At 39.4% G+C, this 27818-nt stretch overlaps 1 protein-coding gene across 5 annotated transcripts in view; it reads right to left on the reverse strand.

Annotated features, from left to right (window-relative positions):
• Positions 1 to 3165: 3165 nt before the first annotated feature.
• The window catches only part of LOC145530500 (ATP-binding cassette sub-family C member 4), a 184821-nt gene continuing 160168 nt past the window's right edge, over positions 3166 to 27818 (reverse strand). For all 5 annotated transcript variants that reach the window (XM_081551978.1, XM_081551977.1, XM_081551976.1 and 2 more), the window contains 5 exons: positions 23366 to 23455; positions 18392 to 18564; positions 17860 to 17965; positions 12877 to 13011; positions 3166 to 5173 (listed from right to left, as the gene is read on the reverse strand). In XM_081551978.1, the coding sequence (XP_081408104.1) occupies positions 5066 to 5173; positions 12877 to 13011; positions 17860 to 17965; positions 18392 to 18564; positions 23366 to 23455 (612 nt within the window). In that variant the 3' untranslated portion in view covers positions 3166 to 5065. The remainder of the gene's footprint in view (positions 5174 to 12876; positions 13012 to 17859; positions 17966 to 18391; positions 18565 to 23365; positions 23456 to 27818) is intronic.

Below are 27818 nucleotides of genomic sequence, written 5' to 3' on the forward strand. Positions count from 1 at the left end.
AAAAAGTTGGGTTAAAACTCAACATTCAGAAAACTAAGATATAGTTAATAGAAGGGGAAACAATGGAAACAGTGAGAGATTTTATTTTTGGGGGCTCCAAGATCACTGCAGATGATGACTACAGCCACGAGATTAAAAGACACTTGCTCCTTGGAAGGAAAGCTATGACCAACCTAGACAGCATATTAAAAAGCAGAGACATTACTTTGCAACAAAGGTCTGTCTAGTCAAAGCTATGGTTTTTCCAGTAGTCATGTATGGATGTGAGAGTTGGACTATAGAGAAAGTTGAGCATTGAAGAATTGATGCTTTTGAACTGTGGTGTTGGAGAAGACTCTTGAGAGTCCCTTGGACTGCAAGGAGATCCAACTAGTCAATCCTCAAGGAAACAGGTCCTAAATATTCATCGGAAGGACTGATGCTGAAGCTGAAACTCCAATACTTTGGCCACCTGATGTGAAGAACTGACTCATTGGAAAAGACCCTGATGCTGGGAAAGATTGAAGGCAGGAACAGAAGGGGACGACACAGGATGAGATGGTTGGATGGCATCACCGACTTGATGGACATGAGTTTGTGTAAACTCTGGGAGTTGGTGATGGATAGAGAAGCCTGGTGTGCTGCAGTACATGGGTTTGCAAAGAGTCAGACACAACTGAGCAACTGAGCTGAACCAATTTCCTTTAGTGACACACATTGTACTTATTCAGTTTCAATAAATGAACTTTGGAGAATTAGGTCATTTGGAGACTAAACTGGGCTGATTATACAAACATGGGTTTTGGAATTTTGTTCTGAATTTGAACTTTCTCGGTTTTCCTCATTCCAAGTGAAAGATTTCCTTGCTTTTAATAAAAGGCATCCATTCTCTGAAATACATTAGTGAAATTACAAAGAAATTTTCTCTTGAGATGTGGTATCCAGAATGTCATACACATTTCTAGGTAAAGACGTATTGACAAAACACTACAAAACAGAATCATTGTGAAACGTTGACTTACAAACCCAGGTGCTAAATCTAACACACTCAAGTCCTAAGATTCTGAACATCATTAAATTTCTCAGAATTCTATATGAAACAAATACTCAGATTTGAGAAGAGAGGCTTCTAATATCTCTAGACAAACTATCCAAAAAGAACAACCCAGATTTTCATCAATTTACATAAGGTCATATGGACCTTACGTAAAGGTGCATATTAACATTTAACTCACCAAATCATAATACTCAGTCTAAATCACTGCCTTGTGGAATTGACTTCAACTGTTTCTTCAGAAAAAAATATTTATGCTGTTATTGAAAGCAACTACCATTAGACTGACGTGCTTGTATCTTTCCTACTAGTGGAGATTAAAAAGGAGGGTGGGAGGAAACTCTTGGAGGTGATCGAAATGTTTATGGCATAGTTGATGAGTTGATTTCATTGAGTGTACTATCTTCAAACTCTTCAAGTTGTTTACATTAAATATGTATAACTTTTGGTATGTCAATCATACCTCAATAAAGTGGTTAAAAAAATAAAATCCAGAACCATTTGGATAGAACTGGAAAGACGAAGTAGGATTTATTTTGGTTGCTTAGACAAAATACAGACCTTGAACTCTATTGGTATGTCAATCATACCTCAATAAAGTGGTTAAAAAAATAAAATCCAGAACCATTTGGATAGAACTGGAGAGATGAAGTAGGATTTATTTTGGTTGCTTAGACAAAATACAGACCTTGAACTCTATTATACCAAGAGCTTCACATGAAGCCATTTGCTATGGGCTAGAAGACAACCCTTGTGCAGAGTTCATATTTTAACAATTCAGCAAAAATAACTCCTCAGGTATAGATTATGCACCTTTAGATGACTGGACCGTTGCATTTGAATGAGATTCTACAAGAAAAATGAGGGCGAGAAATTTCTTTTTAGTTAACTCAATTGTGAATTATGACATGCAACAGAGAAGTGAGGAAAATAAATGAAGAGCCCAACCAATATCCACCTAACCTCCCCCCAAGAAGAGAGTATTTTAAGTAACTCAGAAGCTGACTTTGAACACTATGATTTGATTGTAACTATGTCTGAACTTTGTGTAAAGGGAATCATAAATTTTCTTTGGGGTCAGGCTTAAGTTTGTGTTGCACCTGTGTTGTTGATATTCAACTGCTATCATTGCTGGGAGAGAATTCTATTACATCACAGTCCATTTTCCTTCTGCTTCTGCTGAGCATGTGGATAATGTCTAGTTTGTGGCTACTAGGAATTAGGTTTCTAAGAACATCATTGAACAAGTGTATGTGTTTGGAGCAGAATTAATGGATCTGAGGGTGTGCAGTATGAGTAAATGCTGTCAAATTGTTTTCCAAAGTTTTTTGTCAACATATACTTTTTTGCACACGCAGCAGTGCACAAGAGTTCCCACTGCTTCATCGGCACTCAATTCTTATTCTCAACCTTTTTAATTTTAGCTACTCTACTGGGTGTTTGGCAGTATCTCGTTGTGGTTTTAATTTGCATTTCCTTGGTAACTAATGAGACTGAGCCCTTTTGCAGTTATTGGCCATTTGGATATTCTCTTTTGTGAAGGGCCTATTTGAGTCTCTTGTCCATTTCTCCAATTGGCCTTTCTGTGTTTCTCTTAATGAGTTTTGGGAGTTCTTTATTTCCTGTGTTATTGGTTCTCAGACTTCAGACTGCATCACAATCACCCTTAGGCCTTGTTAAGGCAACTGGGGACCAATGGTCCTCACCACCAGTGTTTCTGATTCAGTAGATATGGGACACAAGAATCAGCATTTCTAACAAGTTCCCAGGTGATGCTGCTGCTGCTGGCCTAATGACCACACTTTGAGAACATATGTCCTATAGGTGCTTTAAATGTAGCAGCAACAGAGGTTTCTTGTTAGTTTGGGGCAAAAATCAAAACCCCCAAACTCCAACAATTTAATACTTGGTTCAATCCTGGGACATAAGCTATGACTTTCCCTTAATGGAAGGGGTATAGCTGGGCTTACTTCAGTAGCAACTGTTTAAATCAGTGACACCCACCTCTTCGCATAGAACATCTGATGTACCTTTAGCCCAGAAGAGTTGGGAATGGTGGATCTCAAGGAACCATACTAGCTTTCAATAGCAAGGACACAAATCAGATCTCTAAAAACAAAAACACAGATCTCTGGAGATGAAAACATTTATTTCAACTAAATTTTGTTTCATTAAAACATTCTATAATGCCATTAAAAAAGAAATAAAATAGAAACATTTAACTGCCTTTAAAGATCAAAAAAACCCCCAAAACCTCTAAAGGCCAAATAAACACAAACATATACATTTCAAATATTTCCACTGTTTCAACAAACCTCAATATTATCTTTGTTGTCATTTCAGTCTCTTGAAATAAGAACCATGACTACTACATAATTTTTGGACTAAACATGAACCGTATTATTTCTAAATACAAACTACATTCAATGTATTTGGGTAGTTTGCTGAGTATGTGGTTTTTAAGGCTTGATTCTATGAAATATCTGTTTCTCTCTGGTAAAGAGTCCAAATATCAGCTATCAGAAGGCATATTTGTGTATATATATATTAACATATGCAATTTGAGGGTGGTTATGCCTTATTGAGAGGTCATGAGAGTACACTTAAAACCAGGGCAGTAACTTTAGTCACTTGAACTCAATATACCATAGCCACCACCATTAGGAAAAGCTAAGGACCTATAGCTCAAATCAAGTACTGAGGCCCTAGAAGTATTGTGGTTTGTTGATCTACTGATCTGAAACATCTAGACAAAGTGCAATTAGTGGTCAGAAGTAAACTAACCTGGGCAGGCTCATGAAAGTGAATCTTCCTGATGCATCCTGAGAACATAGGGCATAAACGCAGTCAATGTAGGCAACGACCTTCTATCTTTCTCACAAAGTCAGGAGAACCCATGCATGTAATTTAGGTATGATTTCAATGACGGCTAAACCAAAAGGCTTATGTCAGCAGAGGGTCAATCGTCATGAGAACTCCAGATGAAATCACCACTACATACTCAGAAATTTCAGTTAGCAGTATGGCCTTTTTGAAAATATCACCAAGCTGAATCTAAAACTGCAACAGGTGTATCAAGTCAGAGCCATGGACTCTAGAAGCTGATCAATGATCACTCACGTGTCTATCATTATCAAATCCCCATAGAATGGCAATTTTCGGAAAGCATTCCTTTCTCTTCCATCTCTTTTAGAAGATATAATGAAATACTGACCTTCATGTATTTTAACCATTTATCTTGGGGGGTGGGGAGGAGGGGCTCTCTTACGTAATGCCTCCTATTGTAATTTCAACTAAAGTTTATTTTTTGTTTTCCATATTTTGTACTACTGAGCCCTGGTGGCTCAGAGGGTAAAGCGCCTTCCTGAAACACAGGAGATCCAGGTTCGATCCCTGAGTCAGGAAGATCCCCTGGAGAAGGAAGTGGCACCCCACTCCAGTACTCTTGCCTAGAAAATCTCATGGACGGAGGAGCCTGGTAGGCTACAGTCCATGGGGTCGCAAAGAGTCGGACACGACTGGGCAACTTCACTTTCAGTTCTTATTTTGTACTAGTTTAACCAGAGGTCTTTGGCGGGAAATAGTGGATCCTACTTATGTTAAAGAAAGTGGTAAGGCAAAATGGCAACTTCCACAGAGTCTTCAAGTAAACAGAATCCCTGACGTAACTGGAAAGGAATATGTAATTTGGGGACAGTAAAAAACATCTATGACAACTTCGTCTTACACCTTAGAAAATGTGCTTTGGCTCTGGAGTCTCTTTAAGGCATGAAACCTGGTAGACAGCTTTTACTGGTGGCCTGTACCTCTGATTTAGATAAGACAAAAATACTATTAACATATAAATAACAATAATAATTTTGTTAAGAGCCCAAAACCACTGGGTGAAGTTGCAGGAAAAAAATCCAAATAGACTAACATATTCTATGTGTAAATATCTGCTGCTGGTATAAAAATAAGTAAAATGTAGTTTACACAGTGCAAAAACTATTGGAAAAATGCCTCTGGAACAGACTTGACGTCATGGTAGAATCACAGTGCTGTCTCAAAAATCGTTAAGGCTGAGGGCTGTCCACTGGAAGCATTCATAACCACATGGCCATTGTGAGTAATAGCTGGATAATTCCTCTTGAAGTACACCTAAAAAAAAAAGGACACGTATAAAAACATGTTTAAAAGTTTTCAAGTCCTCCTCCCTAAAGTAGTGCATTTCTCTGTCCACTTTTCATATGAAGCAATCATATCACTAGTGGAAACACAATATTAAAAACCAGGTATGTATTTATTCTACGGAGGAAGTAGCCCCCATTAAAACCCTCAGTGGGGCTGGGCTTAATGCCAAACAACCTGTAGATCCACTACAGTTCTGATCATTCTGATCCACAGATATGCTTTATCAGTACATTAAATTGATAAGCAAAATCATCTTACTGACTCAAAGCCTGGAGATAAATTAAAAACAGGGTGACAAAGAGGCTGGGAAATCTAGCGTCTGTATGAGGTTTTCTCATTTTCACACATAAAATGAGCACAATCAATTTGGATGTTAATATCAGGTTGTAATCCCTATATTTTATAAACTCTGATTGACAAGCATTGAAACGCTGGCGTATATGTATGAAATATCCTGGCGTTTAATTTGTGCGGCAAAGCAGTTATAGGGCCTATAGAAATGTGATCTGTGGATAGTGGGTCCCAAGAATGAAAAGAGAATCAAAAGCTTTAACAATGACTCAACCAAGCAACTTCTCTAAAATGTAAGATGATACCAAATAATATGACAGTTCTTTGCCAGGCCTTTGAGTTCTTGAATTCTACCAATTTCTAGCTGAACTGGAAGAGATACAGGTTTTCTGATAAATGTATAATCAGAACACAAAGGAAATGAAATGCTGTCAAGCTTCTCTGTTCCACAATCATCACTTTTTAGTAGCTGTATCGTATCTTGGTTCCTTGACGGATACACATAACAAAATGAAATAATGTCAAGACTTGTGAGCTCTTATCTCCAAATGTGTTTAGGTGAAAAAGGGCTTCAAAAGTAATTTTTTTCCTCCAAGGAAGAATGTGAAAAGTTTTGTTTAAGTCTTTAAAACAGAAAATGTACCATCTATCTGAGGCTGACTTGTGTCACGTGCTGGGTCGCTTAGATACATGATTCTTACAAAATCTCACTCTAAGTCCATTTGTGGATGCTGTCAACAAAGTTATCATGAGAGATAGTGGGCTTCATACTTCAAAGAGAAAAGCACCGAGACACCTACTTTCTTATATTTGGTGTACTTTCTTTTTCTCTTATTGCCTGCATACTTGCTAATCTCAAAACCACACTGCATATGAAATGCTGTATATTAAAATGTCACTGGAGGAGAAAAATAAGAAATTCTCCAAGAATGCTTGGACCCCACTGCGTAAAATCTGAAGCTATTTCCATTATAATGGCAGCATCTAAAAGTAAGGGTCTTGGGGGGGCTAACTGCATTTCATCTTCCTCAATTTTTTAAAAAATTGCCCTACTTGTTATATATTTATGTACAATGCTGTTAGTGAAACTAAAAACAGCAGTCCCTCAAAGGAAATTAATTTCAATTTCTACTGTTTGATACACCACCCCATCAAGTGGTTCTTTTCTCCATACCACTTCTCAATGTAACTTTTTATTAAAAACTTTTATTATTAGCAATTTTTAACCAAAATGGTCTTCATTTCATGGTCTAAAATACTTGAAACTAAATGAAAACAAGCTTCCTGTGTGCATAAACTCCTTGATTTGACCTTTCTCTCATCTGTTACCCTGGTGGAGCCCACGCTCTGACAGGAGTGAAAGAAGGCATCTTTTTCACAGGGTGGGTTATGAAGGGAGTTGAGATGACTGAACGCTTGTTAGCAGAGTCCTCCTGGATGGGCTGAGCCTGGGATGGAGAAGCCCAGTCTCACCTCTCTCTCTCCTGGGAACACTGCTGACCCTGGAAAAATCACTTAAAACTCTCTCTGCATTGGCTGCCTTATTTGTGAAATGAGACAACGACCTACCTCATATGAACTAATTGATGGCTACAAACTGCAGGATGAAAACAGGGTGAGCTAAATGTTGGGTGTGATTACGATGGTGCTCAGAGACATGGCCCCTTAGCCCACGGAAAGTAGCAGCATCATCTGGTTTGAACAATGAAAACAAAACATCTAGGAGTCCCTTGGTGAATCTTTTGATTTTATCATTACAGTAGGACAGGCTTGAAGTTAATACACAGTTGAATCAATAAATATAGTAACCCGATTTGTTCCTCATGATGCTCGTTTGTACTAAAAGAAACTATTCAAATGCCATAGCATTACATCTCTAAATGCAAAAACAAATCATAGGGATTCATGTAAAACAGAATATGCTAAACTGCTCTCAATAAATTATGTGGTTATTATAAATCTTTATTGCACAGATGAAGGCTGACAGTCCCTCAATGTATAATTTTCCCCCAGCATCTAGTGATGAATAAGTACTTGTATGTTCTGATTACCAAATAAAAACAATGAGTTAACCTCTCTATTGGAATTTGAAAAACAAAAAAATATATAGTAACCCGAGAGGCAGTAACCCAGGGCTTTCCTGATAGCTCAGCTGGTAAAGAATCCTCCTGCAATGCAGGATACCCTGGTTCAATTCCTGGGTTTTGAAGATCCCCTGGAGAAGGGAAAGGCTACCCACTCCAGTATTTTGGCCTGGAGAATTCCATGGACTGTATAGTCCATGGGGTCGCAAAGAGTCGGACACAACTGAATGACCTTCACTTTCAGGAGGCAGAAAGGTAATTAAAAGACTTAACACTTTCTAACCTGTGACTTTGAGAAGTTACTTAGGCCCTTCTGCCTCAATTTCTTGATCTGAGGGAAAACACTACCAGCTCAAAATGATTTTAATGAAGATTAAAAAGACACAATGCCAAAAAAGTTCAAATTCAGGGCAAGCAAAATATAAGACCAGGGAGCGTTGGGTTTCTTGAGACTTTTCATGTCCTACTCCGGTTTGGATCATTAGAGATCCTCCAATGTAGGTTGAAACAGTATTTCAATTCCAACTTGTAAACAAAGCTATAAACTCTCCCATGCATGGCTAAAGGTCAGCAATGGATGGTTCATAAATGTAGAGTTATGGGTCAAGACTCTGTCCATTCATTCTCACTGAACAGCATGGCCCTAGTTTAACCTCAGCAACCCTCAAACTCCTCATCTTTAAGTCAGGTCTAACGTTAGTACACGTCCTGGTAGGTGTATTATCAAAGTTATCTGGAGAATTAGAGAGGATTTCTTCTTTTCATTTAACAGAATTTTGGATTTCCTCTCTTATCCTCTCAGAAATCACTCTCAAAAGCAAGGACACTGGAGATTAAAAAGTAAGCCCAATATATGATGAAATCAGGAATGATTTGAAATCACAAATGACAAAATATCTGAATGAATTGCCTTATGCAACTGGATCCAATGGGCTGCAGCCAGCCAGACAGAAGAAGGTACCTAAAGAGAGCAGATCTGAGAAATGATGGGAGAGCAGGTCTCCGACTACCTAGTGAATTCTAAGGTGCCAATGAGGAATCATAGAGAATCGCTATCTTTGCCTAAAGCATGTCCTCGGTGAGGTCCTAGGACAAGAGAAATTCTGAAATGCCAGCAGCTTTGTAACTGGCCAACTCTACAGGTTGGGGAAAAGTTCAGGCTAAATGAAGTATGTATTCTCAGTTTCTCTCTCTCTAGCACACACATGCTCACTGTCTTAATCTGGGTCATGGGGAGCGCTTCTATGTTAAAAGCAGAGGGAATTCCCTTAAGTCTGAAATGATGCACTAGCCACAACTATCCAGCAAACATATGGTCTTAAAATAACAGAATTAAAAAGTGAGTAGTAGGATAATAATAAATAAAAAGGCAATACAGTTTATAAAACAAAAAAAAGGAAGAGGATAAGCACATGATGGATGAAAGAAATACTCACTGAACAGACGAATATTATGAAAAAAATAATATACTGAAAGAAAATGTAGTAGGATAATCAACCTGTAAACAACAGAGATCTGAGTACAAGAAAACATGCAATAGTAACCAAAGATGAAACATGACAAAGTGAAAGGGAAGATAAAGTAGGGAATGGAAAATCGGGGCTCTGTAACAACCTAGAGGGGTGGGATGGGGAGGGAGGTGGGAGGGAGGAGACCTATGTATACCTATGGCTGATTCATGCTGATGTTTTGGAGAAACCAACACAATACTGCAAAGCAATTATCCTTCAATTGAAAATAAGTTTCAAAAAGAAAAAGCAAAAAAGAAAAACCATAAATACTTTCTAGCCATTAAAAGAATGATACAACTATATGCATAGATAGTAATAGTAAATGAAAGAAGGAACAGCTATCATTGTGCTTAAAAACAGGAAGGCCACATATGCACAAATTCTTACTGGTACACAGAACAAGTCAACAGAATAGTAAAAAATGGTACTGGGGCTCCATCCTGGGGGAGGAGCCCTGTAATGACAGGAATGGTAAGGTGACTTTTTAATTTATGAAGTGATTTTATAAATAAAATTTTAAAACCTATTATAAAATGTAAGGTTTTTGAATTTTGTAGCATTAGATGTATCATTTCTTTAAAAACTGATTATTAACAATAAAATTTAATTATTTTCTGATGCTACTCAGAATAACTGTGGGCACATTTTCTTATTGTTGGGAGGTAAGGGTTCAATATACATCTTTTTAAAAAGTGATCCCACTTTTATATTACAAAACACTCTATATTTTCAAAGCGCTTAAGCATCTGCTCTCTCATCTGATCCCTGTAATAAGGGAAGCTGGCAGGGCTGGAATCCCTGCTCTAAACACAGGTTGAGGACCTGAGGCTCAGAGACCTTGGGGGACACAAGGCCACGTGGATGCTAAGTGCCTCCTCCATCTGCCCAATTGGACCAGGCTCCAAGATCTAGGACATGATGGTTTCATAACTTTTGGGTTGTATCTGGTGATAACACGAATAGATAAAATGAAATTTCTGTTACATAGTGGGAACACAGAAACTTCAAAAATCAAAACAAACAAACAAAAAACCCTCAATCAGGTCTGCTTCATCACAGAAGAAAATGAATCACAGGCAATAATCCTTTGTTACGTGATGAACTGGGTCCCCTCCGATTTTACATGTTCAAGTCCTAAATCCACCAGTCCCCCAGAATGTCACTTTACTTGCAGACAGGGTCTTCAAAGGGGGTGATTCAGTTGTAATGAAATCATACAGGTGAGTCCTAATCTAACAGAGTGCAGTCCTTATAAGAAGAGGAGATCAGGACACAGGCTCACAGAGGGAAGGCCAGGTGAGACACAGAGAGAGGACAGCGTCTCCAAACCAAGGAGAGAGACCTCAGAGGAAGCCACCCCTGCTGACACCCTGACCTCAGACTTCCAGTCCCCAGGGCTGCGAGGAAATAAGTTTCTGTTAAGTTGCCTACTCTGGTTCTCTGTATGTATGGCAATCCTAGCAAACTAATGCACCACTCAACTTTATGTAGCTAACAGGTACTTTCTTTACTATTTCACGGATCATCTAAAAGGGTCAATCAGACAGTGATTCAGCTCGCCTGCACCAACATTTTCAGATAATCAACAATGAAGTCAAGGAAATGTGACTTGGAAGAACCCTTTCACAGATATTGAGGTTTGTTTTCAAATGAACGAATTCTGTTAGAGTGAAAAGCTTGTTGAATCAGGCTAATCCTCCTGGTGTTACAGCTCTGAAGTGTGCATTGATTTCTGATGCTTTACATATTAAAAGTTGACAATCTGACAGCCTGTTCTCTTACGAGGAATAGGCATATGCAGAAATGATGTCAAGAAAATACTCAACTGGGATGGGAATCAGGATATGTATTTATGTCTTTCTGTAGAAAGTGAAAGAAAGTGAAAGTGTTAGTCACTCAGTCATGTCCAACTCTTTTGGAACCCCATGGACTACAGCCTGCCAGGCTCCTCTGTCCACGGAATTCTCCAGGCAAGAATACTGGAGTGGACAACCGTTCCCTTCTCCAGGGGATCTTCCCAACCCAGGGATCAAACCTGGGTCTCCTGCATTGGGGGCAGATTCTTTACCGTCTGAGCCACCAGGGAAGTGGTGTCTTTCTGTAAAGGTGACTGAAATCCAAGGGTAATGTTCTGCCATGCCATATGAACCTGGGTGATGGCCCCACCTTGGCTACCATGTGACAGGAGGAGCAGTGTTCTCAGATTTGACACAGAACAGAGTATCTAGGGCTGCACTCAGCCTCCCCCAGCAACTCCCCCTCTGTGTTCCCTGGACCAGCTCTGTGACCTTGGGCAGGCACTTAACCCCGTCTCATCATCTATGATCTGAGATAAAAAATAACCATCATCAGGATTAAGTGAAATCATACATGCACTAACTCTGTTAAATAAATTATAAAAAACTATACAAACATAACTTACCATTAATACTAAGTAGGTGCAGGAGTACTAAATGAGGAATTTCTAATTCCTCTAAGGAGTACTAAATGAGAAATCTCTAAGATTTCTAATTCTATGACCCATGTCTATTTTTGAATCTATGTTACACTTGGCTTAAAACATTTACTGGAAGAAAAGATTTATAATTCTGTGTGTGCTGCAAATTAGCATATCACTACTTGCATATATACAGACACTTTTCTTTTAAGGGCCCTTAGCTTCCTCATCTAGAAAATGAAGGTGTTGAACTCTATTATGTTATGTACCTATCTGAAGTTCTATCTCTCATTGATCAATGTTTGATAATATTTAATGATAACCCACTTTTAAAGTGAAGACTTTGACTCATAGATGGGGACACATCTTTGATGTGAGACGCCTAAGGTCAAAGAAAAAGGGGTTTATGAGATTCCTGACTGTTTTGTGATGAGATTACACAGGGAATCCCAGAAGGATGATGGGATCTTAGGCAGGAAGTTCTAAATGGGATGAAAGTGTTTCGTGATGTGAAATTTCAGGGGTAAGAAAATATAGCGCTCTGAGTACAGCCTCTCTATACTTGCATACAATATAAGTACTTAGGAAAAGTTCAGAACACAATCTTCCTTGTCCCCAAGCTCTTTAGCCAGCTTGGTGACTCTGCCCAGCTACTGGTCTTCATTTCCAAGAGGATGAATGAGATACAATGACAGACAATTCAGTCCACAGTGTGAAGGCATTGTGAATCCTGACTTATCCTGATGACAACTTCATCTTCTAGAAGGAAAAGGAAGCCTGGGGTTGGTGTGGGGGAGCGGCGAGGCAAATGTACCTAATTTTAAACACTGAAGAATCAGGAAGAAAGTGACAGGCCATGGAGGCGTTTCCCTTACAGATTAGAAAACAGAAGTGATCCACACATTTCCCTGGTAAATCTTTCTAGACTGATAAACAACATTCCATTTTTTTCTCCTCCAATGCTCATATTTCCAGGATATTCCTCGACAGCACTTGCATCACAAATGTGCTTAGCACCAATCAGAATGAATGTAAAGGGTCCGCAAAATGAGACTATTCTGTGTCCCCTGAGAATCTGAACTCAGAGTCCCAACGTGTGGCCAGTTCAATCTGAAATCTCAGTTGTGTGCGCACATCCCAACCCCTCCCCCACCTCTGCTGTAGATTCTCAGCAGCCCTGTCTTCCACCTCAAAAGTATTCTTAAGACCGAGTCATGAAGCTTTGTCTCTGGAGGCTTGTAATTGAAAAGGGCACAGAGTGCTTGTTACCAGACCCCTGGTGCCAGAGCATTTGAGGAGTGAACCATGGAGACGAACTTTAATTACAACTCCCTGCAGTGGGCTCACCTGTTTTGCTGTTTCAGTGAGGGCAGCGGCCTCGGCCTTGCCCAGTTGTTGCACCATCTTATAAAATAGGCTGTCTCTATTTTGCAGCAAAACATATGGCTCATCATATTCTTTCAGTCTCCCTGAATCCAAAACCTGTAGATCAGCAGAAAGAAAGCATTAGCACACAATGTTTTGCAGTAACGTATTATAATGCAGACAATATTTCGGAAAGGGGTAGGACAGGGAGAACAGAGAATCTATTTGGGTGGTAGGACTGGCTGGTGTTTAAACGGTTTGATTACCCTGTTTCACTAGGCAGACAAAGGCCTAACCCGACCTTTTATTATTATAATGTTAAAGGAAGAAAATGAAAGTTTCAGACTATGATTACTTGCACTCGACATATTATATTCTGCCCCATGGGGTTGTTATCATTAGTAAGTGCTTTTAGCTCTCAGACTCTGAGCTTTGAAGGCTGTTTATACAGATACACAGAGTTGGGAAATTTCTTGATTCAAGAAAATCAAACTCAATCTAGCTACAAAGTAGGTTGATGTCATAAACTGATGGCAGTGACCTGACAGCAAATTAACTCCCAGTTGGTTTCACAGAATCCGAGCAACATTTGGGGACAAAAAGTAAATGCTTCTGGAATTTCTTTGGGTTCTTGGAATCTTTCAGGTGCTGACTTTGGCCGTTGCTTATTGCTCTGAGTGAAAGGCTGGCAGAAAGAGCTGCTACCGCAACAGCTTTAGCAGAACTGCTCAGCACAGAAACAAATCTCTAGAAATCCAATTTTCTCTTTGGATGAGACTAAAGAAGCAATTAAGAAACCGAGCTCCAAATTCTAGTCATCACTGCGTGCACAGCACACAAGGACAACCAATCCGAATTGCCGAGCATCTGAATTTGTTGTTGCAGATTATCTTTCCTTGCTTCTTGTTCTTTCTTCAGCTGCCTGCCTTTCAGGCATTTTATTGCTCATTAATATGTCCACTAATTAGAAACTGAAAGGTAGAGGAAGGCGCTCTTAACTCTGCCTTTCTGCTTATTAGTGGCTTTGCTTAATGGTTTCAGAGGGAAGGAAGAGTCTGAAGCCATTGGCCCAAATGACGTACCTAGGAAAACAGTTCTGATGTTAAGTGGTACTTAGTTCTTCATTTAGGTCATATTTAGAGTAAATGCATCTTCGGAGAATACGCTGAGACGCTAAGCAGGACACAGGTTGTTTTTCCACATCTAGGTATTGCAGTTAACTCTCACCCAGGGTATTTAATCGCAAACGTTTTATTAAGTCTCATAAAGGCCATTTTCCTGTTAAACTTTTGTTTACTACTGGGAATCCCTGCTAAGAGCAGGCCTCTCCAAAGAGTTCAAAAATAAATGAATCTGTTACATCTACATAATTATTAAAATGTCCTATAATTTGACATGCCAATTTATATGCCCTGAATGTGTAATTTTACTTAAGTATAGAATTATAGAGCATAACCCATTCTTCCTGATGTTGAAGAAAAAAAAGTGCAATTTTAAAACATAGGTCTCTCTCATGCCAGAGACTAAGTATACATATCAGATTACTTCATACAATGAAGAGCTTCACATTCTTCAAAAGCCACAACTTTTAAAAATCACCACCTCTCAGTTGGTAGAAATGAGTTCTCTGACTATACAAACTATATATTTTTCAATGAAAATCAGTAATATTAATATTTTTCCAACTTTCTACTTTATTCAAATTTGAATGAATACTAACTCTTCGCATTTTCTTTCAGATTGTCTAAAACACATGATGCCACTGAGACAGTAGTTCTCAGCACTGCTCAATATCTAAAGAAGGGAAAGGGAGAAAAAAGTAATGCTCTCAAAAAGCAGTAGGATTAATCATATAAAAGGCAGAGAGATCTATTTGACCCTTAAAAGTATTAGCAATGTAATGACTGCATAAGGGCAGCTGGTTCTTTTTTGTGGGCGGTGACAAATCCAAGTGGACATGTGGCAATGGTTCCTGGTTTTCAGTTACCAGGAAAACCTTACTAAAACAAGGTTTGAATTGATGAAGAAAAGCAAAGAATATAAAAACCATAAGATTGCCTACAAACAGAAGAGGTAGGATCTGAGTTTCTTGGCTCTTGTTTTTGGTCCTTCATCATAGATTTCCAAAAAATTCTCTAACTGCAGACACTGAAAATATTGAACATGGGCAACAATACTGTTAGGCCAATAGTAGATTTTCACATGCCAACTTTGCTCATGTTACCAGGGAGAATCTGGGGGTGACATGAAGACTGGAGTGTGCAAGGATTGGAGGGAAAAGCTGTGCTATGGCTGAAGACAAAACAGGTCACAAGCAACCAGCTAATCCTAAACAGTATAGGAAGAAGCCTTTAATGTAGAGATAGTGCTGAGTCTTAGAAGAAAGAGGATTTCTCATTTGTCTGTCTTGCTCCACTGTTTTTGGACAACAGAGAAAGTAAGGAAGATCACATTAGCTGTCATTATGACTCCATCATGTTTAATAAACTTAAAATTGAGAGAACATCTTTGTAAAATAGAATTCTTAACCTAACACATTAATGGTGCTTAATGAACCAACACTGGGTAAATCCCTTTGGAGAGTCAACACATAAACAAAGCTATTAATTAGGTCACAGTTGTTTCCCAACAAGCCTTCTGCTTGATGTACTTACAGTAAACAAAACCATATCCATCCGTTTTTGTGCAGAAGTACTCACCAGTGCAACAAAATGTGATTATTACACCGCTTGTAATTACACGACTTTATGGTGACAACACCGTTGGCTCTGCCCTTCATTAGCATCTGTCACTTCCCCAGCCCCTCCCCCGACAGAGGCTGGCCGCCGGCTCTCTGGAGCACTGGGCTTTGTAGCAGATTGACTTGTCTCTATGTCCATATTAAAGCTTTAGGAATACTTTCTGGAAAGGATACAGGTGGGGACATCCCTCAGAGAATTGTGGGGCTCATTTCGAGAACACCATTAAGATGTGAGTATCACGATCAAGTGAGGCACTCAAATGTTCTGGCTTCCCAGGGTGTATAGAAGCTATGTTCACACTACACTGTAGCCTAGCAAGTCTGCAACAGCATTAAGTCTGCCTTAATTTAAAAATACTTCATTGCCAAAAGACTGCTAACCATCACTGGGGCCTTCAGCAAGAGACACTAATAACATCAAAGATCAGTGACCACAGATCACCATAACAAATATGATAGTGAAAGTAGTGAATGTGAAATAGTGCTGAGAATTACCAAAAGGTGACACAGAGACATGCAGCAATAAGCACGTGCAACTGGAAAATGGACCCGACAGACTTTCTTGACTTAGGGTTGCCACAGACCATCAATTTATAAAAACTACAACATCTGCGGGAGAAGGCAATGGCAACCCACTCCAGTACTGTTGCCTGGAAAATCCCATGGACAGAGGAGCCTGGTAGACTGCAGTCCATGGGGTCGCCAAGAGTTGGACATGACTGAAGCGACTTAGCAGCAGCAGCTTTCCACTTTCATGCAATGGAGAAGGAAATGGCAACCCACTCCAGTGTTCTTGCCTGGAGAATCCCAGGGACAGGGGAGCCTGGTGGGCTGCCGTCTATGGGGTCGCACAGAGTCGGACACGACTGAAGCGACTTAGCAGCAGCAGCACAACATCTGTGAGGCACAGTTAAACAAAGTATGCCTATATTTCTAAATCACGTAAGAAAAAAACTGTCTCAAAAATGAAAGCTTTGAGAAAGAACATTATTTATGGTGTTTCTTTTTGGCCAAATTGAAAAGTCGACTGGTAATCAGAAGTTCTAGAAGAAAACACAAGGTTTAAACCTGGGGTGCGTGGAGCACAGAGGACAATTCCCCACCTCTGAAACTGCAGGATGCACATCTCTTAGGTCCCATGAGGTCTAATCCTGCTGTTCCTACCAGAGGAGTCAGCAACTGCCACCAGCTCAGACCAAGATGTAAACAAGCTGACAAGTTTACATTTCCCCATGGGACCTCCCCATCACATCACTGATGACCCAACCAGGGAGCCCTAAACTGAAGGTCACCCAACCCAGGAGCAGAAGGGGAGCTCCACAGTGAAGGGCAAGGTCAACCATGGAAAACAAGTCCAGTCATTGCAAAGGTGAGAGGTTTCAAAGAGAACCCTTGCGTTTCCCTTCTCCCTCCGTCTTCCCCATTCACCCACATGCTCAGTCTCCACACCCAGACACCATCTCGACTCCTCTCTCTTTCCTCAGATCCCATGTTCAATCCATCACACAGTCCACTTGGCTCCATGTCCTTCTCGATCCCAAATCCAACCATCTCATCACTTCCACTGCTACCACCTTAGCCTCAGCCACCAATTTTAGAAAGAGAGGGCAAAATTAGAGCGATGTCTGGAGATCTAATCTAGATAGTTGCTAACTAACATGATTAGCACAGTATATCTATTATTTTTCCATGCCTCCAATTCCTATGTAATAAAATTTCCTAAATTAAATGCTATTTGTTGAAATGCTTCATTTTTCTCACTAGGCCTTTTCTTCTCAAAGACTCCCCTCAGGAAACCTTGTGAATATTCCAAAAGCTGAGAAATTCTGCAGCCTAACCAGACAACTTCTAGGCAGTCTAAATGAAAGGCTAATTTTATGATTAAGGGAATCTAAAAATCCAGAAAAAAATCTGTGACACAGGGGAAATGACTGTGTTCTTGAACACTGAAATATGAAGCCTTGCCTAGCATTTGAATTATTTTTGTGGTTTTTCATCTTAATGAAAAATAACAATTCAAACGAACTTTTAATATGAAAATATGAAATTACTAGATATATTATTTAATAGCACATTCTAAAAGTGTGGTCCATACTTGAGTTACTATCAAGAATAAGAGGAAAAACTAACTAATTGGACATTACTACCATGTTTTACATGGAAAAATACATTGAAAAGTGGAACATAAATGGAAATAACTGAAATAACACAGGAGAGTGTCTTACCATTATCTTGTCACTATCAATAATAGTATTCAATCTGTGTGCTATGGTTAGCACAGTGCAGTGGGCAAATTTCTCACGGATTTTTTTTTGTATTAACTCATCAGTTCTAGAAACAAAAAAGTTGAATTTATTAGTTCAGTAAAGACAGAAAGAGCAGACTTCAGAAAAAAATACCACATAATATTTTCATAAGACTTTTAAAAATCAATATTTTAAGACATAATCTTGCTCGTCAAAAACCGAGTAGAAAAAAGTCTCTTTAAAAGACTTTTTATAAAACAATGTAAAACAGTCTTCCTTAGAAATTTCCTGAAACTATCAGGAGCTGGATTAAAATCAATCTCTCTTAGGATGCCTCATAACAACATTAACACATGTTTTGGGTTTTTTCTCTGTTTTCTAAAATTAATGTGATCAAGAGATAAATGTGGGCAAAAGAGAGCACTTAGAACATTTCTCAGCAACATTAATTTTTTTTCCTTTTACCACATTTAAATATCACATTTCAATTTCATGGGCGAAAACTCTGTACCTTGGATCCACATTGGCCGTGGCTTCGTCAATAATCAATATCCGATTTTTCCTGAGGATAGCTCTGGCAAGACACACCAGTTGTCTCTGCCCAACACTAAAGTTTGATCCGGATTCTGCTAATTCAGTATCCATTTTACCAGGAAGATCTTCAATGGCTTCCTTCAGTTGCACCTGTGGATACAGAAAGAAAAATGACATTTTCCTAAAGGAACTACTACTAAAGGGGACAAGCCTCTTAGACATTAGTGCTTTGAGATCATCAGGACTTCTTACACGTCTTACGTGTACAGCCAGGTGGTGGGGAGAGCTCCTTCATATCAGCAGGGAAGACAGTGGAGTCAGTGAAAGACAGAAAGGTCTCAGTGACCCATCCCTGCCACAGGACACCTACTGGAAACCTCACCTAGGGATTAGTTCAGAAAGTCTCTCAAAAAATGAAACTATTTCTCCCAGTGTGATCTAAACAGGATCTTTATGGCTGACTCAAGTTTCCCAAACTACATTCTGCAGCGGAGTCAGTACTTTATTGAGAAAAGAAATTTTTTTAATTCCTGCAGGAAGTATGGTTCTCTAAAGACATAATCCTATGAAGAATTCATCTTGGAAGGTCTGAAAGTTTAAAAAAAAAATTCAAACAATGACTAACTGTACAGCTGTAACCCTTAAGCCTCTTCAGGGGGCTTCTTTCCCAAGTTTAACATTATACTACTAGGCCACTCAAGGCTGTCTAACTTCAATGTCTTGAAAGTTTCATAGTGAATGAAAATCTTGTGAAACACAAGACACAACATAACATTTTATTTCCCCATCCTATAGGAGTGGATAGTGTTTAATCTATTGTTATAAGATTAATCAGTATTACAAAATTAAAAAGAAAAAAAAACCACTTTGACTGCCAAAGATAATCTGCTTTCAGAAACTAGAATTACTGGCAGGAAACTGTGGCACCTCAGAATCAAACTGCTGAGTCCAAACTCATCTGTATAAACTGCAGATTTCAGAGCTTGGGAGAGTGACACTAAATGACAAAAGGTACAAATTCAAAACAACAATGTGAGCAACTGGTCACTGGGATTTGTACAACAATGACAAACACACGATTTTTTTTTAAGGAAATAAGTCATACTTTTCTGAAATGATGTAATCAAGCAATTATTAAGTATTTCTTAAGCACTTACTTTTTAAAAGCAAAAGACTGAGGCTAGGTCACATGAGGAATTAAGAACTTTTGTATGGTTTAGAAACCTAGAAATAGTTTCTGTCATAAGTAGCTTAGTATCAATTTTAGAACTAGGGCAAATATACAAAATAATTAGTATCAAAATATACAAACCATTAGCACCCTAACAGTCAAAATCTTTTTCAGGCAAGGGTAAGGAAATTCAAGGAAGTGGTGGAAAGTCAAACACAAATAACAGAAAATCCTCTAGAAGTGAACCTCTCCATATAAAAACCGAGCAAAAACACCAGGCTTCTTCTGTTACCTGTATTCACACTGCAGCACTGAAATGACATGACTGCCAATAAATAATTATTATCACAATCCAAATGTGTAATTTACCATTCTGAAAAAAGTTTTCTGAAACTTCACAGCACTTTATTACCATGATATCATTTATCTCTCAGTTAATAATGAAAAACTATTACTGCCTCCACTGAGTAGATGTTACCTGAGAACAGAGGAATAAAATGAACATTGCAGGGTTCAGCTCACTTCAGTCGCTCAGTCATGTCTGACTCCTTGCGACCCCATGGACCACAGCATGCCAGGCCTCCCAGTCCATCACCAACTCCCACAGTTTACTCAAACTCATGTCCATTGTGTCGGTGATGCCATCCAACCATCTCATCCTCTTCGTCTCCTTCTCCCACCTTCAATCTTTCCCGGCATCACGGTCTTTTCGCATCAGGTGGCCAAAGTATTGGAGTTTCAGCTTCAACATCAGTCCTACCAATGAACACCCAGGACTGGTCTCCTTTAGGATGGACTCTCTTTTCTGTCCAAGAGACTCTCAAGAGTCTTCTCCAACACCACAGTTCAAAAGCATCAATTCTTCAGCGCTCAGCTTTCTTTGTAGTCCAACTCTCACATCCATACATGACTACTGGAAAAACCATAGCCTTGACTAGACGGAACATTGTTGACAAAGTAATGTCTCTGCTTTTTAATATGCTGTCTAGGTTGGTCATAACTTTCCTTCCAAGGAGTAAGCGTCTTTTAATTTCATGGCTGCAGTCACCATCTGCAGTGATTTTGGAGCCCCCAAAAATACAGTCACCATCTGCAGTGATTTTGGAGCCCCCAAAAATACAGTCACCATCTGCAGTGATTTTGGAGCCCCAAAAAATAAAGTCAGCCACTGTTTCCACTGTTTCCCCATCTATTTGCCATGAAGTGATGGGAATGGATGCCATGATCTGAAGTTTTCTCAATGTTGAGCTTTAAGCCAACTTTTTCACTCTCCTCTTTTACTTTCAAGAGGCTCTTTAGTTCCTCATCACTTTCTGCCATAAGGGTGGTGTCACCTGCATATCTGAGGTTATTGATATTTCTCCCAGCAATCTTGATTCCAGCTTGTGCTTCATCCAGCCTAGCATTTCCCATGATGTCCTCTGTATATAAGTTAAATAAGCAGGGTGACAATATACAGCCTTGATGTACTCCTTTTCCTATTTGAAACCAGTCTGTTGTTCCATGTACAGTTCTAACTGCTGCTTCTTGACCTGCATATAGATTTCTCAGCAGGCAGGTAAGGTTGTCTGGTATTTCCACCTCTTTCAGAATTTGTCATAGTTTGCTGTGATCCACACAGTCAAAGGCTTTGGCATAGTCAATAAAGCAGAAATAGATGTTTTTCTGGAACTCTCTTGCTTTTTCGATGATCCAGTGGATGTTGGTTCACACATTGCTGAAGCCTGGCTTGGAGAATTTTGAGCATTACTTTACTAGCGTGTGAGATGAGTGCAATTGTGTGGTAGTTTCAGCTTTCTTTGGCGTTGTCCATCTTTGGGATTGGAATGAAAACTGACCTCTTCCAGTCCTGTAGCCACTGCTGAGTTTTCCAAATTTGCTGGCATATTAAGTGCAGCACTTTCACAGCATCATCTTTTAGGATTTGAAATAGCTCAACTGGAATTCCATCACCTTCAGTAGCTTTGTTTGTAGCGATGCTTCCTAAGGCCCACTTGACTTCACATTCCAAGATGCTCTGGCTCTAGGTAAGTGATCACATCATCGTAATTATCTGGGTCGTGAAGATCTTTTTTGCACAGTTCTTCTGTGTATTCTTGCCCCCTCTTCTCAATATCTTCTGCTTCTGTTAGGTCCATACCATTTCTGTCCTTTATTGGGCCCATCTTTGCATGAAATGTTCCCTTGGTATCTCTAATTTCCTTGAAGAGATCTCTAGTCTTTCCCATTCTGTTGCCTTCCTCTATTTCTTTGCACTGATCACTGAGGAAGGCTTTCTTATCTCTCCTTGCTATTTTTTGGAACTCTGCATTCAAATGGGTATATCTTACCTTTTCTCCTTTGCTTTTCACTTCTCTTCTTTTCACAGCTATTTGTAAGGCCTCCTCAGACAGCTATTTTGCTTTTTTACATTCCTTTTTCTTGGGGATGGTCTTGATCCCTGTCTCCTGTACAATGTCATGAACCTCCGTCCATAGTTCATCAGGTACTCTATTAAATCTAGTCCCTTAAATCTATTTCTCACTTCCACTGCATAGTCATAAGGGATTTGATTTAGGTCATACCTGAATGGTCTAGTGGTTTCCCCTACTTTTTTCAATTTAAGTCTGAATTTGGCAATAAGTTCATGATCTGAGCCAGAGTCAGCTCCTGGTCTTGTTTTTGTTGACTGTATAGGCTTCTCCATCTCTGGCTGCAAAGAATATAATCAATCTGATTTCGGTATTGACCATCTTGTGATGTCCACGTGTAGAGTCTTCTCTTGTGTTGTTGGAAGAGGGTGTTTGCTATGACCAGTGCGTCCTCTTGGCAAAACTCTATTAGCCTTTGCCATGCTTCCTTCTGTACTCCAAGGCCAAATTTGCTTGTTACCCCAGGTGTTTCTTGACTTCCTACTTTTGCATTCCAGTCCCCTATAATGAAAAGGACATCTTTTTTGGGTGTTAGTTCTAGAAGGCCTTGTAGGTCTTCATAGAACCATTCAACTTCAGCTTTCTCAGTGTTACTGGTCGGGGCATAGACTTGGATTACTGTGATATTGAATGGTTTGCCTTGGAGACGAACAGAGATCATTCTGTCGTTTTTGAGATTGCATCCAAGTACTGCATTTTGGACTCTTGTTGACTATGATGGCTATTCCATTTCTTCTAAGGGATTCTTGCCCACAGTAGTAGATATAATGGTCATCTGAGTTAAATTCACCCATTCCAGTCCATTTTAGTTCGCTGATTCCTAAAATGTTGATGTTCAGTCTTGTCATCTCCTGTTTGACCACTTCCCATTTGTCTTGATTCATGGACCTAACATTCCAGGTTCCTATGCAATATTGCTCTTTATAGCATCAGACCTTGCTTCTATTACCAGTACATCCACAACTGGGTGTTGTTTTTGCTTTGGCTCCGTCTCTTCATTCTTTCTGGAGTTATTTCTCCACTGATCTCCAGTAGCATACTGCAGGGTACTTAGGATATTAATTCACTAGGTCACTAGTAGAATTTGAACCCCTAATGTTAACTCCTAGTTCAATGTTCTGCTAAGGACAAAACTATGTTATCTAGTTGCTTTGGGTTCTAGGGAAAAAGCCAAAAAGTGTGAGGCATTATACTGCTGGTTTTCATTATCATCAATACACACATTTTAAGTGCACTGATGTCATCAATGTTCTCCTAGGAGGTAAACAAAGTCTGTTAAACTGATAGGCTCCCATTAATTACCTGCAATGCTACAAACGTATACACATAGGAACTGATGTTAACATGTTAATTACATTACATAAATTACCTCTTCTAAGGCATTCCAAAGTTCCTCATCTGAATGCTCATTGAAGGGATCCAGATTGTTCCTCATTGTTCCAGTGAATAAAACAGGTTCCTATATACCCCAAAATAGGAAATGTTATTTCTGTAAACTATTTTTATCTTACACAAATGCTTACAGAAAGTAATTTAAATTCAAAAAACCCCCAACATTCATTATAATCATTAATAACAAGGTTACGGGACCTTCGCTGTGTCACGCGGCATGAGGGCTTAGCTGCTCCACGCCATATGGTATCCTAGTTACTAAACTGCAGATCGAAACCACGTCCCCCGCATTATAAGGCAGATTCTCAACCCCGGGCCCACCAGGGCAGTCCCAAGAGGTATTTGTTTTGATGAAGTGTTACCTGCTTTTCATATTATACTCTAGAGTCATTACTTAAGCTAATCTATGGAATAAATTGGTTTTGAAAGACAAGACTTTTTGGATGTGCCTGGTGGTCCAGTGGCCAAGACTCAGTGCACCCAATGCAGGGGGCCAGGGTTCAATCCCTGGTCAGGGAACTAGAGTCTCACATGCTGCAACTAAGGATCCTATGTGCTGCAACAAAGCCACGGCACAGCCAAATAGAATAAATACTATTTAAAAAAAAAAGACAGACCTTCCTTCCTTCTGTGAGCAATAAAAGGTCCCACAGGATAAACACGTTTGGGAATGGTGGTTTGGGTGGCTCAGGAGAACAGGAACGGGGACCTCATTTAAAGTTCAATCACAGATTTCATAATAAGGGCCTCTCTCCATTGTCACTTCCTTCAACAACTTCTCTTTGGAAATCTTGAAGTGAATGAGTCTCTCCAAAGACTCGGGGACTAAAATGAGTTTCTTTGCAGAAAGAAGGATCCTTCACTTCTGAACCCTTGTTACAAGGACTGTAGTTGATTTATGCTAAGTGTTAAATGGAGCCCTCAGACACTCTATAGGCCTTAGGGGGATTCTGCTAATTATCACCAATCCACTGTTGATTGTCACAAAAAGAAAAGAAATTAACCATCACACAACGCTATAAGGGTGCTCACCTAAATCTATACTGTTGCTCTCAGAGGAGATACTTGGCAGCATCTATTGTTTATTTAGCAGCAATGGATGAAAAGCAATTGTTTTGTACATAAGAATATTTCTGTTTGCTATGACATGTCAGAAACATATTTCAAAATCAGGAAAATTTCAATCAAAATTTGTGGAATGAGAAGAATGATGTACCGAAACATTAACTGATTGAAGCTATAAAGACAGCAGGCAATTTGTGAACAGGGTCTGTTTTAATATGTCAATATATTTTATGTGTGGCGTTCATTTTGGTTTCTACTCACTCTACTTTCATCCACTTGCCAAATACGAAACCATTATATTATCTTCAAAAGGTAACAACAGTGCTCACAGTAGACACATACTCCGTGGGCAGACAAGGGTCAGATTAATGATCGTTTCTGACAGATATTATTGTTAAAGTACCCACTTATAACCAACAAAGTTAATAATCATATAAATAAGTGTTGTAAAACTGTTCTGCAGGCAGAACACTTCAGTGTAGAGATTTATGGTAGGACCTACAAGCTTCATGTAAATATACACTAAATTTATTAGGCTAAGAATCTTTTTTCTGAAAGCACAGAATTAAACCTCACTTAATAAAAAGTAGCTGGCACAGTACAGTTGAAGAACAAACACTCTTGTACAATGTAGTATTTTAAATGAAGCATCGGTTTCCAATCTGTTTTTCATCAAGGTTTAAAGTCAGATGTAATCCTTTGTGCCATATTCAATAGCAACTTTTTCCTTTGTTATGAATATGACACGAGTTCATATTAGGTGTGTGACCCAAAAATGGCCACGCTGAATCACAGCATTTAGTTTGGTAAATTGATAATCCCTTGACACAACCGAAAGACTAAAAAATGGCAGTCTTAAGGGACCTTTAGTATAGGCTGCTCGAAGAAAAGACTCCTGTTATCCTACAAAGAAACCCTACCTACTAACCTTCTGATGCTTAAAATGACCCGGGACCAAGACAAAAAGTGTACAATGATTACAAACAAGGCAAATAAAGCACGATGATTTCAGTCCCAAACTAGGAATATCATGAGTAGCTACTACTAAGAAATTAACACAACACCATTGTTGTGGTTTAGTCACTAAATCGTGTCTGACTCTTTCACGACCTCACAGACTGTAACTTGCCAGGCTACCCTGTCCGTGGAATTCTCCAGACAAGAATACTGGAGTGGGTTGCCATCTCCCCCTCCAGGGGATCTTTGCAACCTAGGGATTGAACCTGCATCGCCTACATTGGCAGGCGGATTCTATACCACTGAGCCACCAGGGAAGTTCCACAAATCAACTATACTTTGATTTTTTAAAAAAAGTATCTACTGCTGCTGTTTCCTGGTGTCCTAAAGCTCTGTTCTCCTTTCTAATCTGAGGACTTTTCGTAAGTGGAAACTCATCTTCCTGTTTCAAGAATAAGAGAAGCACCTGAAGTCACTTTAAATTTGGGTGCCCTCATCTTTTTTTTTTTTTTTAGATCCTGTAGCCTCTGAATGAACTAATCATCATCCATATTCAGAAGAAAGGGACATTGTTTGCCAACAAAGGAAGAAGAATTTAAGTCACGTAAACTCCTCTTTCAGGGGCTCCAGGGAGCAGTTCCAAGATGACTTCAGTGTCAGAAACAAAGGGCTGGAATCCAGTTGTATTTCTTTACTAGTAACAGCATATCCAACTCTTCTCTCTTTCAGTTTTATTCTCAACAAGATAAAAAGGGAAAGAAAACCAGGTAATCATGGAGAAGTCAAAGGGAGAGCTCTGGTTCACCTTCTTCAACTTACTGAAGAAAACGCAAGGAACAGAAATACCAAAAGAGCAGAAGGGGCTGTTTAAAAAATACCAAGCTTTTGCTCCGATAGACAGAAAAAAACTATTAAATATAAGAAATGAATCTAATCATAATTAAGATGGCGGCTGCTGATCTGTGCCGACCTCTGGGCTACAATCATAAACACTGAATTCACATGGAATCCCTCTTCAACAGAAAACATTTTCCTTGTGCCATAAATTTCCATGTGCCATTTTCTCTAGGTGCAGAGAATCATCCAAAGAGGCTCGTATGAGCAATTAGACTCAGGGTAACTTATTAATCTTCCCAAGACTCAGTTTCCTTACTGGCAAATGGGGCTAATGTTGCAAGGCTGATGTGAGAAGCTGGAACAACAGTGATGCTAACACTGACCAGGAGCCCAGCCCAACAGGGGACAGGGAGGGGCAGGATCTGTCCAACTGCAAGCTCAGTCAATGGATCAGAAAGTCAATTTTGTGCCTTGTGACTCTCATTTTGTCTTTTATATTAGCTGGAACAGAATGGATATCCTAGATCGTTTTAAAGTCCATTTAAAAGAAAAGCAAAGCTAATTAGAAGAATGGGGAGTAAAAAGCAACATATAGAGTAATAATGTTTTTTTAAATTTTTGTGTGTGTGTGAGTGTGGACATGAAATCATGATACGAAGCAGTCCTACTGTGGACAACAGTCAACAGAGTGTTTAAGTCCTCACAGGGCGACCAGCTGCTCAGGCTCTGGAGTTGGGAATCACCATAAAAAACACACGAAATTCAGGCTCTGCTGCTTATGTGCTAAGTGGGTTAAGCTCGTAGCGTCTCAGTTATCAAATCTGTCAGATAAGGATAAGAGAATTGTGAGGATTAAGGAGGAGAGGGTAAGGAAAGAGGCCAACATGTGTTAAGAATTCCACAAGTGCTAGGAATTATTATTAACACTGTGTAACTTGTCAGGGGCTGCAATAAAAACCAGAGCAACAGAAATGAGAGGCATAAGCCATGTCTTCGAGGAGAGCCAGACAGCTGTCAAAAATGTGGAAAGCACTGAGAAAAATGCCAGAGGTCTTCTTGGGGGACTGGAAAGTATGACTGGGGTACAGGGTGATGGTCAGGAAAGAACCTGGTGGGAGGGGAGCCAGAAACCAAGAGAAAAAGAGATATTCTTTCCTCTTGCTCCTTGGAGAAAAGACATTACCTAGATTTTTCAGTTATGCTTTTCCCTAAAACTCTACTGCATTGTTTTTTAATTTTGCTTCATTCTTTAAATTTCTATAAACAATGTGGTTTATGTTATAAGCAATGAAAGTAATGAAAATCACCAAGGACTACAAAAAACATGAAAAGAAATGAAAGAACAAAGCCTTTCCAAAATGTGTTCGTCTTTTAGAAATAGCACCTGAAAGGTCAGTGCCTTCATTCTTAAGAATGCTTATAATTACTATTGACTGACTGGTCCCAAGAATCAGCCATGGGCCGCAAACATTTTCTAATCTAAGTTACACTTTTAGTGTTAGTCACTCAGTCATGTCCAACTCTCTGCGACCGCATGGACTGTAGCCCATCAGGCTCCCCTGTCTACGAGA

The sequence above is a fragment of the Giraffa tippelskirchi genome, chromosome 12 (assembly GCF_054371585.1).
Source record: "Giraffa tippelskirchi isolate mGirTip1 chromosome 12, T2T-mGirTip1v1.2.pri, whole genome shotgun sequence".
Classification (NCBI taxonomy): domain Eukaryota; kingdom Metazoa; phylum Chordata; class Mammalia; order Artiodactyla; family Giraffidae; genus Giraffa; species Giraffa tippelskirchi.